The sequence below is a fragment of the Gopherus evgoodei genome, chromosome 3 (assembly GCF_007399415.2).
Source record: "Gopherus evgoodei ecotype Sinaloan lineage chromosome 3, rGopEvg1_v1.p, whole genome shotgun sequence".
In the NCBI taxonomy this organism is placed as follows: domain Eukaryota; kingdom Metazoa; phylum Chordata; order Testudines; family Testudinidae; genus Gopherus; species Gopherus evgoodei.
In genome coordinates, this window is record NC_044324.1 from 24,854,519 (window position 1) to 24,873,918 (window position 19,400).

The 19,400-nt window shown below is 38.6% G+C and overlaps 1 protein-coding gene across 2 annotated transcripts in view; it reads left to right on the forward strand.

The window, feature by feature from the left end:
- The window catches only part of CD2AP (CD2 associated protein), a 138,112-nt gene that overhangs the window by 85,707 nt on the left and 33,005 nt on the right, over positions 1–19,400 (forward strand). For both annotated transcript variants that reach the window (XM_030555303.1, XM_030555304.1), the window contains exons 6-9: positions 1,318–1,505; positions 6,834–6,942; positions 12,662–12,756; positions 15,943–16,047. In XM_030555303.1, the coding sequence (XP_030411163.1) occupies positions 1,318–1,505; positions 6,834–6,942; positions 12,662–12,756; positions 15,943–16,047 (497 nt within the window). The remainder of the gene's footprint in view (positions 1–1,317; positions 1,506–6,833; positions 6,943–12,661; positions 12,757–15,942; positions 16,048–19,400) is intronic.

The following is a 19,400-nucleotide window of genomic DNA, read 5'->3' on the forward strand; positions in this document are numbered from 1 at the left end:
CCCACACCTCTGATTGGCTGGGAAACACGGTCAGTGGGAGCTGCAGGGCGGCACCTGCGGATGAGGCAGTGTGCAGAGCCTCCTGACCGGTCCTCTGTGTACGAACCGGAGTTGGAACATGCAGCTGCTTCTGAGAGCTGCTTGAGGTAAGCACCATCCAGAGCCTGCACCTTTGACACCCTCCCACACCTCTGTCCCAGCCCTGATCCCCCTCCCACCCTCAGAACCCTTCGATCCCAACCTGGAGTACCCGCCCACACCCTGAACTCCTCATTTCTGGCCCCACCACCGATCCCACACCCCCAGTCAGAGCCCTCACCCCCTTCCGCACCCCAACCCCAATTTTGTGAGCATTCATGGCCCGCCATGCAATTTCCATACCCTCCAGCCAAAAAGTTTGCTCACCCCTGTCCTAGGTCCTGAATTCCTGACCATCAGCTGCATGCAACTGTAGTTACATTCATTATTCGCCAACAAACCACCCTGTTCCCTTAACATCATTTTTCAAACTTTTGTTAATCAGTTTTAAATAGTGCACCATATAACAGTGATTAAAGTTGGACAACTACATCTGGTTGAAAAGTATTGAAAAGTAACACAAAAATAGAGTTTAGATAAATGTGAACAGGTTAAAAAAGGAACCCTTAAAAAAATAACAGTAATTAAAGTGAAATGGATTTCAGTTATTTGAAGGCTTGGGAAAATTTAATTTAGTAGCTTTGATGGAAAACATCCTTTCTTTAATGTTTAATAAGGCCACAATTGCTCTTTGGTTCTGGCTGTCCAAACATGGAAGAATTAACTGAGGTGTTCTGCAGTACTTCCAAGTTGAGTAGCTGCTGCTGCTGAAAGCAATAGTGCATGCAAACTTTGTTACACCATGTTGAAATAAAAATACTAGGTCAAGAAGATGCAGGAGCATATTTCATCAGAGCTGGTGAAAAATGTACAGCTGATGAGGATAACAGGTCTCATTGCCTTCCTGGCTGATGTTTGAGAAATCAGGCCAAAAATCACTGATCTGATTTCTTGATGGCGGGCAAGGACTACCAATACACATTTGGTGCAGAAATAGTGTCATTGTAAATTTCCTTGAAATGCTTCTTAGACGTAGAGCCTTTCTGAATATCTAGCTAGCAGGAAATGTATGAACTTAAGGATGGAACTGCAATTCTAAGGACTGTTGGGCAAAACCAGCGTACACAAACATTTATACAAAGGAACCATTTTCTGATTTGATTTCCAGGCTGCCTGATTAGTAGTAATGTTGGCATTTATTAATTTATACATTAAAACCATTTTCTCTCAATTTTTCAGAGTCTCTTATCACTGGCTCTCCCTCACCTGTGGCCTCTCCAGGGAATGAAAATGAACCTGGAGCTGGACCAATAGCACAGCCAAAGAAAATCCGAGGAGTTGGGTTTGGAGATATCTTTAAAGAAGGTTCAGTGAAACTTAAAACAAGATTACCCAGTAATGATTCAGAGGAGAAAAAGCAAGACAAGGTTTGTGGTAGCCCATATTTGAGCATGCTGTCTTAGCTTGAGAATCCAAATTAAAACCATATTGCTAATATCTTGAATTAAAAAAAACCCCAACCCTGATAATTAGAGCACCCTCTGTCCTAGGATCTTACAGATATAAATGCATTAGATCTCTCAACACTTCCATGAAGTCGTTTAACATCCCCATTTCACAAAGCGGGAAATTGAGATACAGAAAAGCAGAGTATCAATGTATTGCAGAAATAAAAAAGGGAATTCACACCTGTCCTGAGCTTTTTGAAAACTAATATATATTACAAGTAAGCTTCAGAGCACAAAACAAAAGTGATGGATACCATCCATTCAAAATGATCACTGTGTTGTCACAAAGCAATAGAAGAGAGGAAAAAGAAAATACCTTCTAAACCAGATGATTATCTTATTACTATTTTACACACACACACACACACACACACACACACACACACACACCTCCCTCCTTACCCCACTAATGGTACTACTCTGCTCAAAATAGTCATAAGTGAATGTAAAGCGTTTCAGTGCTTGTCTATACTTTATTTGAACCTGTTTGATCTTGTATCTTCACAAGAACAGGAGTTTTTGTGAGGCTTCCTGATTTCAGTAGTAGAAATAATGAAAATATTCTTACTCATGAGATTTTTGTACTTCTGCTTCTGATGCAAACAAGAAGTGCATGAATCTCGTAATTGATATTAAAAAAAATAAATAAATTGATTCAGAAACAACCAGAGCTCAGGATAGATTCTTCTATCTTATTTGGTTTGATTACTGTAGTAATAGGCAGTAGTATACTGAAAGGGAAAAACTCTGCAGTTAATGTTGGACTAAACATCTGGTTACAGTGCACAGTGGAAAATTTTTTTTTGCTCTCCAACCAATTTTTTGTACGATTCAAACTTTTTTATATCTCATTACGTTACAGGTATTGCAGCCTTAACATTGTTCATAAAAACATTGCCTTATCTGATCAGGCTAGTGAGCCCTGTAGTCCAGTATCCTGTCTTGTGCCCTGACTTGTGCGTGTAGATATCCCTGCCAAAATTTTATATTGTTACTAATTTTTTACATCTTCATTGTAGAGGAAGGAGTGTCCAGTGCCTATGTGCTAGCATTGAACTCTTCAGACCTGGGTTAAATGCTCTGCTCTGCTGCAGGCTTCCTATGACTTTGGACAAATCCTTTAGTCTTTCTCTACCACAGTTTCCCACCTATAAAATGGTGATAATACTTCACCATCTTATATGGGTGTGACACAAGACATGGGTGAGGATAAATATGTTAAATATTTTGAGGTACTTAGAGATTGTGGGTAGTAATTTTATTTATAAACATAAATGTCCAGTCCTTTTAATGGATCCTATTGAGTTCTTGGCTTTGATGTTACCTGATGATCGAGCGTTCCAGAGACTACGTGTTTATTGTGTAAATAAAAACCAAGGTTTTTTAAAATCAGTTTGCCATTCCTGCTGCCTTTTTATATTTTCATCTTAAGCTCTCTTTTTTCCTTGTATTATGAGAGAAGATGCATAGAAGTGCCTGATCTTGTAACTCAGTTCAGTTTGGTAGGGCATTGGCAGGGGGTAAGGGAATATGCATAGTTGTTCTGGTATGGAATTTATTTTGGTATGATTTGATTGAGACTTCCACCACTGTTCATCAGTGCTGAAAGGCTGAAGAAAACCTCTCTGCTTAGCATTTGAACAATGTCCTGAGCAAATGCATGGTTCTTAAACTCTTGAAATATCTAAGCACAATGGGATGATATAAAGACAAAAGTAACAACCACAAAATTATAAGTTTAAATACAAAGATCTGATTTATAAACAAAAGCTTACTGTTGTAATGATTGTTTTGTCTCTGATATTTACTTAGAAGGTTTTATAAACCTGTTTAAAACATAAAATCATAGAATATCAGGGTTGACTCATATCCAGCTTCTCATCCACCATAATCCTTAGGTCCTTTTCTGCAGAACTGCTGCCTAGTCATTTGGTCCCTAGTCAGTAGCAGTGCATGGGATTCTTCCTTCCGAAGTGCAAGACTCTGCACTTGTCCTTGATGAACCTCACCAGATTTCTTTTGGCCCAGTCCTCTAATTTGTCTAGGTCCCTCTGTATCTTATCCCTACCTTCCAGCGTATCTACCACTCCTCCCCAGTTTAGTGTCATCTGTAAATTTGCAGAGGGCGCAATCCACGCCATCCGCCAGATCATTAATGAAGATATAGAACAGACCGACCCTTGGGGCACTCCGCTTGATCCGGGTGCCAACTAGACACGGAGTCATTGATCACTACCCGTTGAGCCCGACCATCTTGCCAGCTTTTTATCCACCTTATAGTCCATTCATCCAGCCCATATTTCTTTAACTTACTAGCAAGAATACTGTGGGAGACCATATCAAAAACTTTGCTAAAGTCAAGGAATAACACATCCACTGCGTTCCCCTCATCCACAGAGCCAGTTATTTCCTCATAGAAGGCAATAAGGTTAATCAGGCATTACTTGCCCTTGGTGAATCCATGCTGACTGTTCCTGATCACTTTCCTTTCCTCTAAGTGTTTCAAAATGGTTTCCTTCATTTCCTGCTCCATGATTTTTCCAGGGAGTGAGGTGAGGCTGACTGGCCTGTAGTTCCCTGGATCTTCCTCCTTCCCTTTTTTAAAGATGGGCACTACATTAGCCTTTTTCCACTCATCTGGGACCTCACCCAGTCACCACGAGTTTTCAAAGATAATGGCTAGTGGCTCTGCAATCACATCTACCAACTCCTTTAGCACCCTTGGATGCAGTGCATCCAGCCCCATGGACTTGTGCTCGTCCAGCTTTTTTAAATAGTCTTCAACCACTTCTTTCTCCACAGAGGGCTGGTCACCGCCTCCCCATACTGTGCTGCCCATGCTACATAAATATTTAAGCAGACTTTTTAAAGCTGGCTAAATGCATTTTTGTCTGATCTCTTTTCTCTTAGTAAGCGATATTGTAAGCCATTACAATGTTAATGTAAATATTATCATAGCTGGAATTTCAGAGATTGATGTAAGTGGAACTGATCACTTTCTTATAGTGAGAAATTCGTTCTTTAGAAGTGTCTGGGAATCACCTATTTTCTTTCTGACAGATGTGATGGAGTACAGTTATCCTATCCAAGATATACTTGTATGATTTAGATTCTAATGGATAAGCAGACTTTATACTGTGTGGGTTTACTGTATGGCAATACCCAAATATGTGATGGAAGCAGAAATGTCTTTGTTCACTTAATAGGCTTATCCTGTAAACTGTTACTCTCTTTCAATCAGTAAGACAAAGCAAGAAAGTGAAGTGAGAAAATAGTCTGAAAAATTTAAAAACTGTGAAATAAACTGTTTGAAGCTGCAATTATATTTAATGTGCCCGTTAAAAAATAATAATAAACTGCTAGCCAGAATTTGACACTTTTATAAGAGATGCATTTATGGAGATTTTCTCTGCTCCAAAGAACTTTTGCAATCTGCAACACAGAAAAGACGAGTACTGGCTGACCCAGAGCAGGGAGTTAATTTTAATGAAGACTTCAGTAAAATGGGATTTAAAAAAAAATTGTTCTAATGTGACTCACTATCTCTAATGTTATTAGTGGACTGGTGGGAAAGTATTCAGTAGTGCTTGCTAGTTGTGGGCTAGTTGGAAAAAAATGCATTTTTAGGAGATGTTAGAATGAGATGAGGGCTTTGCACACTGGGATTGGAAGGTAGAGTCCAAACTTACACCACTGTGATATGTTTCAGATCCACTAAGTACCTTTGGACAGTGCACTGTGTTGCAAGATACAGGATGAACTTTAGTTAACTCCAGTGCTTTGGCCAAATTCCATCGCGGGGGTATTTATATTCTGGTTACTTCCATGTGCATTTTTAATTGGATATAATTTCCTGCACTTTCCCTCTAAAACTGTTTGTGTGCTGCTAAACTAGTTTAATCTTGGAGGTTGTTTATTTCAATGCTAGGCGGAGTGATTCCTTTATATAGCACTGTTAGATTTTTGTGAAGGATGCTTATGTGGTTATATGATCTGTTTGGCGCTTATGTGTTAATCTGGATCCTGTTTAAGCTCTACAAAATTTGGTTTTTAATAAATGAAAGGGGAAGACCAGTGATCCTTGCTCACATGAGTGGTGCTTATTGATGTGAAAAGTTTCAGTAGGATTGCTTAGATGAGTATTGGTTATAGGATCAGGACCTAAGTGTCTGTCTGATATGTTTGTGAATAAGAGTTGGTCAGAAAAGTTTTCCCATTCTGCAAAAAATTTTGAGATTTAATTTTTTTTCCTGTTCCTCATTGAATTGAAACTGAGACTTTTTGGGGTGTGTGTGTGCGTGTGCGTGCGTGCGGCGGGGGAGGGAGGGAGAGGAGAAGCCATCCCAGTATATCCAAGAGCCTGGAGGTTAGGGCACTTGCCTAGGATGTGGGATACTCAGGTTCAAGTCCCTGTTCTGCCTGGATTTTCCTACAGATGAGTGCCCACTAGGGTGAGGATCTCTCTGTGATTTTAAAATTCCATCCTGGACCTAAGAAACCTTTCCTGAACAGTGTTGCCAAAATTGATATGTTTCTGTGAAAAGTTTCAGCTTCAGTGAATCAGCGTTTTCTAACAAAATGTTTCATCAACATTCCCGGTTGGTTCTATTGTGAAGAAAACGTGTAAAAGTGATTTAAGCTGTCTGAATCTGTCTGCAGGCTCAGTAAGCCTGAAACAATGTCTTGGATAGGAGAAATCTGGTACATCATCATAATGGGATGTTAACTCCCAAGATTGATAGCAAATTAAATGTCTGCAGAGTTCATTTAAACAGAAACATCCAGCTAATGTTTTTATTCGCTTTGGTTGGATGCTGTGGCAGATATTAGAAGTGAGCAGAAGTCAGGACGAGCAGCTCTGTTACCTTAAACTGATGCTATAAACAGTGGACTCCTTTCTCTTTCTCCATTTGCTAAGCACCTAAGCCCTCTTCTGGACTGAATCCCACCCACAATGATGTTGGTGGAAAAAGATGAATTGCTGCTTGGCTTTCTCACTCCTATTGCATCAGTGGCCTTAGTATTGTAATTCTAGAACTAAATTAAATACGTAATGTGACAGTCTCAAAGAATGAAGGACACCCTTGTTATATGGAATTAATTGTAAGAGAGAGCTGTCACCATTTCACATGGTCAAATCATGAGAAAGTGTCTGGTAGCCAAATCAAAACAAAATGCTTATAATTTTGCACTCTCCCTTTCTAATAAGTTATTGTGCGTATCTTTTTTTCTCTTGCATTTGTTTAGCCACTACCTAACCTTCCACCGGGACCAAAACTAACCCAGTTTCCTAGTGTAACAAAAGCAGAACCTGCAGTAGATGTAACAAAAGTAGAAATTGAAAGCAAACCAAAAGGTAAGGTTAATGTATATTTGTCTCTGTTTTATTTTCTAGTCATAAAGTCATGAAAGTGTAGGACTGAAAGGGGCCTTGGTAGGTCATCTAACCCAGTCCCCTGCACTGAGGCAGGACACTAAGTATCCTAGTATTATCTATGAAGATATATGTAGTTATGGAAATATACAATAAAATAACTTGTTCTGATTAAGACCTTACATTTTTATTTAGCAAAAATATGCTTAGCACTTTCAAAATGCTTTTTCAGCTTCAAAGTGTCTTACAAATACTAAGTAGGGTGGGTTTACCCACACTTTACAGATGGATAGAAGCTGAAGTCAGAGGTTATGTGACTTCCCACACTTCTGTCTGTATTAAAATTCAAAGTATTCAGATCATATAATTACAGATGGAATCCAATTGACATAGGAGCTATCCCTAAAAATATAAGGCGTCGTCTACACACACAGTTGCCCTGACTTACTAAAGATGCAAAATCCTGTGTAGACGCTCTTACATTGGTGTAACCCTGGCTTCTGTAGGTTTAGCTTGCATCAATAAATGTTGAGGTTATGCCTGTACCAATATAACCTGTTTTATCTGATATAAGAGTACCCAGAGAAGGCTTTGTATTGATTTAACTAAATATGTTTTTTGACTTTTATTGTGCGTCTTGTCCCTCATGGCATTGGTTTGCTTAAAGATGCATTTTTAAATCAGTTTAGTTAAACTGGTGCAAGTTTCTGCATAGACACACATCAAAATAAGAGACAGGCTATTTAGTTTAGCTTAATCATTTTCAGAATTAAGTACATTGAAATAAACCACTGTGTCTAGCCTATGCTTACAGTTTTACCAGCAGAGCTATGTTGGTATAGGGTGTAGTGTGTTTCTCTCCCCTCCTTCCCCCCATTCCCTCCGGCAGCAACATAGGTCTAATGGTAAAAGCCCGAGTGCAAGCCATATTTGCATGATGGGGCACTCTATCCTGGGAAACAATGACTCTGAAAAAGATTTAAAGATTGTGGTGAATAATCAACTGAACATGAACTCCTAGTGCAATATTGAGACACAAAAGAGCTAATGCTGTTCTGGGATGCGTAAATGGAATCTTGAGTAGAAGAGAATTTATTTCACCTTTATATTTGGTACTGGTGTGACCATTGCTGGAATCCTGTGTCCAGTTCTGGTGTCCACAATTCAAGTAGGACGTTTATAAATTGGAGAGGGTTGAGAGAAGAGCCATGAGAATGATTAAAGGATTAGAAAGCTACGTTATAGTGATGGATTCATGGAGCTCAATATATTTATCTTAACGAAGAGAAGATTAAGGAGTGACTTGATTATGGTCTATAAATACATACATGAGGAACAAATATTTGATGATGGGCTCTTCAGTCTAATGAAGAAAGGTCTAACACCATCCCGTGGCTAGCAGTTGAAGCTAGACAAATTCAGATTGGAAATAAGTGGGAATTTTTAGCAGCAAGAGTAATTAACTGTTGGAACAACTTATCAAGGGTCATGGTGGATTTTCCATCACTGAGAACTTTTAAGTCAAGATGGGATATTTTTCTAAAAGATCTGCTCTAGGAAATGTTTTGGGGAAGTTCTCTGTCCTGTGTTATGCAGGAGGTCATATTGGACAATCACAATGGTCTTTTCTGGCCTTGGAATCTAAGAATCTATGAAAAGTTAACTAACTTTCTAATAGAGTGGTAAGAGGGAGAGACACCAGCTCACTGTCTTGTAGACTCAATGGGCCAGCAGTGTAGTAGTTTACATTGTGAAGTCTATTTTCACAATCAAAATGGCAAGAAATTTTGTTTTTAATGTTTAAATTTTGGATGGTGCATCGAAAGATTAAAATTAATCCAACAACATGGAGGATCCACATCTCAATGTTGATTTTCATTTTATTTAATCTTTTCTGTAGTCTGAAAAAGACCTCTGGCTAAAAGCATGCACATTTCAATCAGATCCTCAGCAGCTATGTTGATTTATGATTTATTTGTAGTAAGTACTTAAATGATGGTCTCTCTAAGGTGTGGGGACTAACGTATTACAGATGCTCAGTTACCAAGATGATAAATGCAGTATGAAAACCAGATGGCTAGTCTTATTTTGTCATGTAAGATTTATCCGATATCCTGTGAGGAGGGCTTGTTTATTTGTTTTAAAAACTATATCTCAATTCATATAGGTTTATTCTTACAAAATATATTAAGAATAATATCCTTACTTTTGAAGTGGAGGTGGAGGAAGTGGGCATGGAAGTAAACAGCCAATATTTAGTTAATTAGTAAATAAAATAAGTACACATCTCCTCAAGATATTTAGATTATCAGGACTTCATTTTAGTGTCTCTCATCTACTTCTGGTAGTTTGTTTTGGTTATTAGTACAAGTAAATAAACATCTTTTTGCTGAAGAAACCACAAATTTAGTTTTTCAGTGTAATCAAATTTAAGATCTTTCAAAGGATAGCAGCTATGACCACTGTTGCTGCACTGTAGTACTGAATCTGTGGATGATCTTCCATCTTAAACTACAGTTTAATTAGAAATAACCTTTATTTACTGCCCATTTTCTTATGGCACAAGACTAGTTAAAACGCCAAGATCCTTGAGTAATTATTTCTGCATTAAATATACTGTTAATGACTTGTTAAATAGATTAAGTGCTGGAGAAGTGGTTGAGAATTTTTCTGTAAATCACCTTCTTGGATTTTTGCACTCTGGTAATTCTATAGTAAAATGACAAGTTTAAGTTGATCTTGGGTTACATAGAAGATGGTGTTTCAGCCCTGACTGGGTCCCCCCTCCCCCATAAATGGTTACTGGTTTGCTGTATTGGACCCAACTTTTTGGATCCAATGTGCTTTCAAGCTGCTGAGTCCAGTCACGATCTCTAACTCTGGGATTCTAGGGCACGCTCCATGGGTGAAGAATCTGTTTGGCACTCTTCTTTGAGATGTGGAACTCTGCAGTCCAGATATCCTAGGCCCTGAGACCAGTACAAGACATCCCAAGCCTCTCCAGTCACCTATGCATTCTTCCCCAGACTCCACTTTCATGGGTACTCTGGTTTATAGTTTAACTCATTAGGGACCACATGAAAGTTAAAGAAAAGAACACAGACTTTGCAAAGGAACTTCTTAAACACACACATTTTGGACAGCACAGGAGAGTGACAGATCTAGGCAAAGCAAGAAACACCTGAACCCAAATCCCTCCCTCAAACTCGTTACTACTCCTGAGAGTCCTTCAGTTTGGTCAGTGTCCTGGGTGAAGGCAAAATTCCTCCTGCCTTCCCCCCTCACCACCATCCCCACTCCTCCTGGTGTGTATGGGGATGGGACGGGGAAGTAGGGGGAGGCAGGAGGGATTCTGTCTTCTCTTTCTGGCAATGAAATGGCTCCCTTTGCTTAGTGAGCCTGTCTATCTCTTTTAAGAGCAGGCTTTATCTACCTCTCTCTTCTTCTCTTTCTCCACTGGGGAAGTTCCATGTACTAACCACTCAGGTGTTCTTCTGGGCAGAGTCTCTTAAGTCAATGGCTGTGCTCTACCAGAGTAGAACAATACAAGGACTAAGGTGAGGATGACTGGCCTGTAGTTCCCCGGATCCTCCACCTTCCTTTTATCAAAGATAAGCATTACATTAGCCTTTTTCCAGTCATCCAGGACCTTGCCCTATCGCCAAGAGTTTTCAGAGATAATGGCCAATGGCTCTGCAATCACATCCGCCAACTCCTTTAGCACCCTCGGATGCATTGCATCCAGCCCCATGGATTTGTGCTCGTCCAGCTTTTCTAAATAGTTCTGAACCACTTCTTTCTCCACAGGGGGTTGGTCACCTGCTCCCCATACTGTGCTTCCCAGTGCAATAGTCTGGGAGCTGACCTTGTTTGTGAAGACAGCAGCAAAAAAGCATTGAGTACATTAACTTTTTCCACATCCTCTGTCACTAGGTGGCCTCCTCTATTCAGTAAGGGGCCCACACTTCCCCTGACCACCTTCTTGTTGCTAACATACCTCTAGAAACCCTTCTTGTTACTCTTAACATCTGTTGCTGACCACAACTCCAAGTGTGATTTGGCCTTCCTGATTTCACTCCTGCATTCCTGAGCAATATTTTTATACTCCTTCCTGGTCATTTGTCCAATCTTCCACTTCTTGTAAGCTTTTTTTTTGTATTTAAGATCAGCAAGGATTTCACTGTTAAGCCAAGCTGGTCACCAGCCATATTTACTATTCTTTCTACACATCGGGATGGTTTCTTCCTGCAATCTCAATAAGGATTCTTTAAAATACAGCCAGCTCTCCTGGCCTCCTTTCCCCTTCATGTTATTCTCCCAGGGGATCCTGCCCATCAGTTCGCTGAGGGAGTCAGTCTGCTTTTCTGAAGTGCAGGGTCCATATTCTGCTGGTCTCCTTTCTTCCTTGTGTCAGGATCCTGAACTCGACCATCCCATGGTCACTGCCTCCCAGGTTCCCATCCACTTTTGCTTCCCCTACTAATTCTTCCCTGTTTGTGAGCAGCAGGTCGAGAAGAGCTCTACCCTAGTTGGTTCCTCCAGCGCTTGCACTTACAAAATGCAAAAAAGGTACCAGTTTGAGATTTCTAAAGATAGCTACAGCACTCAATCCAAGGTTAAGAATCTGAAGTACCTTCCAAAATCTGAGCGAACAAGGTGTAGAGCATGCTTTCAGAAGTCTTAAAAGAGCAACACGCAGAGGTGGAAACTACAGAACCCGAACCACCAAAAAGAAAATCAACTGTCTGTTGCTGGCATCTGACTCAGATAATGAAAATGAACATGTGTCAGTCTACACTGCTTTGGATTGTTATCAAGCAAAACCCTTCCTCAGTATGGACATGTTCCCCGGAATGGTGGTTGAAGCATGAAAGGACATATGACTCTTACAGCATGTAATATCTTGCGACGCCTGCTACAACAGTGCCATGAGAATGCCTGTTCTCACTTTCAGGTGACATTGTAAACAAAAAGCTGGCAGCATTATCTCCTGCAAATGTAAACAAACTTGTTTGTCTGAGTGATTGGCTGAACAAGAAGTAGGATTGAGTGGAATTTACAGTGTTCTGTTTTTGAGTACATTTTTTTTTACAAAATTCTGCATTTGTAAGTTCAACTTTCATGATAAAGAGATTACACTACAGTACTTGTATTAGGTGAATTGCAAAATACTTTATTTTTTTTACAGTGCAAATATTTTTAATCAAAAGTAATATGAACACTGTACACTTTGTATTCTATGTTGTAATTTAAATCAGTATATTTGAAAGTGTGGAAAACATCCAAAAATATAGTATTCTATTATTGTTTAATAACGTGAATATTTGCACAATTAATTTCTTCATTTGCTTGACAGCCCTAATGAAAATCTCTCCCAGACGCCCATATTGAAAAATAAAACTAGGGATGTGTTCAACTCTAGTTGCAAAGCTTCAATTTTGATGTCTAAATGACCCATAGGAATGGGGGAATTGAATAAACAGTATACTACTGTTGTCCTTTTGGCGTGTTCTACTTGACATTTGTAAAACATACTGAAGATGGTCACTATATAAGATCAAAAGATGATTGCACTAGTAGTTGTGACTTTTTTGAGTTTTCCTTCTAGGAAAGACAATAATTTTGAGCTTTTATTTATGTACCTTGATTCATACAACAGATTAGAACATTATGCAAATACAACCATTTTGCTTTGTCTCAGTCAAGGAATATTGCAGGACTTTATTTGCCTTTGATGGTTCAAATGAAGATGAACTTGGTTTTAAAGAAGGCGAGATTATCCAGATAATAAGTAAGGTAAGGGTTTACTAATCAGTGTTTTCGTGAATATAGTTGAAGTACAGAATAAAACGGCAGGCCTACACTTAAAATGCTGCATTGTCACAGCTGCAGTGGTTCAGTGAAGACGCTACTATGCCAACGGGAGAGATTTTTTCATTGGTGCAGTTAATCCACCTCCACGAGAGGCAGTATCTCTCCCGCCAACATAGCGCTGTCTACGCCTGAGGTTAGGTTGGTATAACTACATTGCTCAGGGGTGTAGATTTTTTTATACCCCAGAGCAATGTAGTTATACCAATGGAAGTTTATAGTGTAGACCTGGCCTTAATAGCAGTAGATCTCATCATTTCCGGATCTGTTCCAGGTAATCTGTTTTGTTCAGCATGCTGATAAATTATTTTATCTTGGTAATAGATCAGAGTTTGTCCTGGAAGTTAACCATATGCTGTGCCATAATCTCATAAAAGCATGAAATTAAGTCCTTTCCTTATTTATTTTAACCACTTTTCATTTGGCAAGCACTTCTCCTATAGATTTCCAGGTGTGGTGGACTGGGTTGTAGTAATGAGTTGATTTCTCTTTAAAGAAACAGTTGAATTTTGCATTGAAATGTTGACATGCAGTATTTAATGTTATAAATATATTTTAAGCAAGGATTATTGTCAGTATGATTATTGTCAGTATTAACAAAACTGCTTTATGGTGGACAATCTGTCTCACTACTTAAAGGAATAAACTTCTGTCTGATTATTCACTTATTTGTGCTAGATATGAAAGAGAGAGTCAGTGCTGAAAGGCAGCAGTTGCATCCCTAACCCATTTTATAAATGTTCTGCTGTAATAAAGGCAAAAAAATCCAAAACAAGGGCTGGAAATCATCTGTTACTGCTTAATTTTCCTCATCTATAGTTCATAATCTTTTTATATTAATTACATTTTACTAAGTCGGATATTAGAGGATTGACTTAGGTGGGAAATTGGAAGCATATTAACTACAATCCAGTATTCATGTTCATAGTAGTATATGGTGAGGAACATAAATACACATAAGCTAAGCTTCTTTAAAAGGATTTTGAGGTTTTTTTAAAAAGATTCCAACATGTCTTTAATGAAACAAGAAAATCGTTGTATCTATCATTATTTGCTTGCATTGCAGTAGGACCTGGAAGTTAAGTAGGTTTTCGTAAGCACCAAATGATTAAGATAATTCTTGCCCCAAAGATCTTACTATCCAAGTAGGCAAGACCAGCAAAAGAAGGCAGAAGGACACAAAGACACAGTGATTTATCCAAGCCCATACAGCAGGTCAGTAGTGGAGTCAGGAATAGAACCAGTCCAGTGTCCTTAATCCCAGTTCAATCACTATCCATTGGACCACACTGCTTGCAAAGTCTAGATTTCTTAAAAATACTTATCACATTAACTAACTCAATCCCAGTTTTGATCTTATCTAAATTTCTGCACTTAATTGTCATATTGTCATAATGCACATAATGTTAACATAGCTAGGGACTGGAGTAATTAACTTTTCTATTTTTCAGTCTTCCTGTGTTCACTTGCCAACAAAGGGAAGTAAAATTATAGATTAGCGAATGTAATGGGGACAAAAATAGTTTCTGAGCCAGTGGCCATCTCCTAAAGTAGTTTTTGCATTTTCAGAACAGAAGAAGTGCAATTTTGTTTGGGCAGATAAATACTTCATTGGTTTTCTCCATAAATGGAATGCTATTGAAAACCTGTAGGATGATGCATATTACTTACAAAGCGCCATACACAGTAGTGGTACTATATTTTGTTTTGTGAAGGTGGAGTTCTTTCATATCAGGTTAGATCTAGGTTTGCATAAGGGTACAGTCAAGTCATAACAAGATTTTAAAATCTGTACTAATTTTATCCTCCCATTGTTGCTTGGAACTGATGTGTCCTCCCCTCCCACTCCACCCCACCCCAAATTCCCTTGTATCCAGTGTCAAATATAAACTGGCTCCCTTCGACTCTTACCATGGAATCAGATATATAAGGGTCTTTGTATCCACTCAGATCCAATTACAAGATTGGGGCCTTTCTGTACTAAAGCTCATAATTGCTGGGTTTCTGGCATTAACAAAATTAGTAATCTCCAGAGGATAATGTGAAGTTTACAAAGACACTTAATGGAAGAAATGATGATAAAAACATTCTGAGTCTATAAACTGGCAGGGTGTCAATTTGGATTTAGTTTCTTGTATTGCTACCTCCTTCATTTAGCTCAGTGTGTTTATGAATTTTTTGTTCTGAGATTCAGCAGCTGTTCTGAACTGAACGCTGAATTGGATATGCATGCTGGGACCCAATCTTCTGTTGATGGAATGAGCCAGTTGTTACTGTCAAAAGTAGCACTTTTCAATAATAGTTTATTCAACCTGTATAAAGTGGTGATAGCTATTAATGTTGGAAGAAAAGCCTTAAATTGAATCACTAAAATAATGTTAAGCAACTTGATTCTGTGCATTAAAGTGTTGCAATACCCTGTAAAAAGGATTGAACATATTAAGCCCTCGATCCTGCAAAAATATGTGCTGTCACCATGAACTCTGTGAAACAAAAGTACCTTTCTCTGGGTCTTCCTGCTAGATTCTTAACTTGTCCCCTCCCATACAGATGGTATTACTTTTCTCTCTTGCCTTTCTCAGTCCAGTAGTTCTCATAAAATTAAATCATTCAAACAAAATGTATACAAAAAAAGTATGTATTTGGAAGAGGTCTGTGAATGTCTGAGAAATAATTTGTCTTCCAAGACGGGCTAGAGTTGTACAATGCATTAGGAGGTTTCTTTTATATCTACATTTCTTTATTCCGCTTCCATTCATAGATCTCTTTCAAATAGATATTCATAAGAGTTTTAATCCTTGTTTTAAATCAAATAATAAACCACGTTGGATGGTCAGGACCTCTAAATTTTTTTTTCTGATTCTGTCAAACCCTGAGCTACTCGCAGCTTCTTCCCAAATATTTGAACTATTTAATAAGGCTTCCTATTGAAAAACATTGCATTTTTTTCTTTAGTTGAGATATTTTACAGCGTTGGTAAAAAGAGATGGGTTTTTGTACTATATAATGAATACTTGTGCATGCTTTTTTTTCTGGAGCTCTACTTGCTTCAGAAAATGAGTAAATATTCAGTAATGTTGTTCAAATAAAAATTACCATTATTTGTTTTAGGATACTGGAGAACAAGGATGGTGGAAAGGAGAGCTTAACGGTAAAGAAGGAATCTTCCCAGACAACTTTGCTGTTCAAATACAAGAGTCTGATAAGGACTTTTCTGTAAGTTTTTAGTGTTTTATCTTTTCTTACAATCAAAAGAAAAGACACAGATCCTTTTGCCAGAAATGCAGATATTAAAAAAAAATATGTAATGTATTATACCACTTAACAATGTTAATATTATGATGCCAATTTTTTTACTGTATCTTCAAATAAAAGTTTCTTTACTGTAGGAGGTCAATATTTTTGTAAAGCTTCTTTGGAAAGTGCACAGACTTGTACAATTCTGGATCTTGGTGAAATACTTCAACTGAACTTGCCTGTTTCAAATTCATGGTATATATTTTTAACCTTTGTGACTAGGGTCTTTTAGGAAGTGGTGGTGGTGGGGGGAAAGCTTATTCATATGCTGTATTTCAGGTCTCACTGTACAGATTTCATATGGACATAGCATTCTGCATTAGAGCGTGCACCACTACTTCACAGCATACTTAATTCTTCTGAGGAGTTCCGAGACCTGGTTATCCCAGCGCTGGTGACAGAGATTTAGATTATGCGGGTGCATTTCATATAAGTATATAAACCTGGAGTTACTCAGTGTCAAAATACACCTTTGTGCCTTACACAAGTAGTTATCATATCCTTCTGGTTTAACAAGAAGGTATTTTGTCGTCTTACTACCATTTAAAAATAGGATCTCGGTCTTGTGATGTCAGCCCCACCTTCAGTAGCTAGTTTTGAATGAGTAATCAGGTTTGTTTCCAATCTCCAGCAAGTGGGACAGCTTTTTTGACTGAGCTGGGAATTGTGTAGTTTTTTTATTCATTTTCAATTTGTTAGTACTATCAAAGCAGAAACTGAATTTTGTGTATTTAAAAAAATAGAACTGGTTTAAAAATGGAATTTTTGTCCTGTGGTAAATTCTGACATTTTGAAATTTGTCCTGAATTAGGACAAAAAAATTGATAATTGTAAATTTTCATGAACAGAAATTCCAAATTTTTAAGTTCAAAACTACCTTATTGAAACATTTTTTAGATAATTTTGAAATGCAAGTCAAAATGGGAAAGTCAAAAATAAATGAGAATATCTAAATGAAATACTTCATTTCAATTTGTTTCAAAAAGTTTCAAGATGAAATTTCATCTTTTCTTGCCTCTGTCACTGTTCTGTTTATGATTAATTTCCCCCAACCTGTAATTATTTTAAAGTTGTCAGGGTTAGCTAGGTGTTTGTGTAGTTGTTGTAGTAATAATAATAATTGAAGATATACCTATCTCCTAGAACTGGAAGGGACCTTGAAAGGTCATTGAGTCCAGCCCCCTGCCTTCACCAGCAGGACCAAGTACTGATTTTTGCCCCAGATCCCTAAGTGGCCACCTCAAGGATTGAACTCACAACCCTAGATTTAGCAGGCCAATGCTCAAACCACTGAGCTATCCCTCCCCCCTTTAAGGTTACATAATAAATGAAGAACTAGCTTTTCTAAGTTAGGTGCATGTGTTTGTATATTAACCATGGTTATGTGAGTGTAAAGATAACAGATTTGAATATGCACATTATACATCTCTGAGCATAAATTAGACTTGTGCAAATATACACAATTACTGACTTCAGAAATCCCAGTTGGAAGTTTGCTCTCTGTTGCTGTAAAATGTGATTATATTTCACCTTTCTTCTGCTGTATACCCTAAGGGATAACAAACCTATCAGCAGCAGAGCTGATAGGTGATTTAAGGCTATTGTGCACTACAAAGGTTTTGCCAATAACAGATATCCTGGCAGAGCCCCCTAATGGAGGAACAGCTTATTTCAGTGTAGTTTAAACCATCTCTGTGAGCGACATTAGCTATACAGGCAAGGCTTATCTTACGTGGGAGTTGCGTTCTGCAGTTATTGTGTAAAGCGAAAACTGCATATACTCAAAAGGTATATCCCCAAGCCCTTTAAATCGCACCTGCAGCTCTGGCAGCCGGGCCGCGGCGGCATTTAAAGGGCTCCCCCAGGCTCCTCGCCACAGAGGAGCCCGGAGCTTTGGCAGCTGGGCTGGGGCTGGCATTTAAAGGGCCCGGAGCTCCATGGTGGCTGGAGCCTCGGGCCCTTTAGTTTGCCACAGGGGCTACCAGCCACCTCTGCAGCTGGGAGCCCTCTGGGTGATTTAAAGGCCCTGGGACTCCCAGCCACAGGTGGTGCCCCAGGACCTTTAAATCTTCAGGCCACGCCCCCTCCCACTCCGGCCATACGCGTAAAGTTGAAATCGCACATGTTAAATGCATGTAAGTTGCGACAGACCTGTATTGGCAAATGGCAAATGACCCATCCTACAAAAAGTAATTTTCCCTTTGTTGATACTCAAACCTTCTTGTCAACTGTTGAGAATAGGCCACTTCCTTAATTGAATTGGCTTATTAGCACTGACCTCCCACTTGGTAAGGCAACTCTCATCTTTTCATGTGCCATAATATATATTCTGCTTACTGTTTTTTTCACTCCATGCATCTGATGAAGTGGGTTTTAGCCGCAAGCATGTTCTCTAATTGATCAGCAACGTAACAACGTTAACCGGGATGACTTTTAAGTGAAGAATTCCTGTACATCAGTATAGCCATTAAAATATGACATGTCTTATAGTGACTTCAAAAAATACTAAGGAAGTTGGCTATGTTAATTCATAGTAATGTGCATTATCCCAGAAAGCCACCACTCGTGTTTCTAGAGAAAAGGCAAACAAAAATTAGCAAAAAACAAAACAAAACAGGGAATGACTACACCTTGGTGATTGTGGTGATTGAGGTTAGCAACATTTTAAAATAGCATTTCTAGTAACATTACCCTCAATGCTAAATTTAACTATAACTCTATATTTTTGCTACATTTCATTGCTTGGATGATGAATCTGTTGTTGGTCAGGCAGTTTCAGTGCTACTGTCTGATGAACACTAAAATGCATGGAATCAAATCTATCCTCCTCCTTTTCTAATAGGCTCTCCACTTTGCAAGTGGTATAAATATTGTAAGTTTTCACTGTTGCACAAAATCTTTAACATAAGCAACTTTCAGTATTGACTCATTGCAGTGAAACTACTTTTAGTATTTGATATCAATATTTTAAAAATATAATCTTAATGTGGAAAACTGAAATATTTATATTTATCCAAGTATACTGTGTTGTGTGCATATGGGGGTTGCCAGGTTGAGCTGTGATGTACAGGAAGAAAGGAATGCTGCATTCAGAGTTGGAGAAGTGAATCATTCTGGGTCTTTAAGCAAGTTATTGTAGAGAAATTGCCCAAATCCTTCAAGCTACTGCATGAAAACCCTATCATCTTCAATATGACTTAGTACAGAATTCACCTGCATGGAGCAGCTTTCAGGTAAAGGCAGTGGATGGTAGCTGTAATCTACTGTTCATT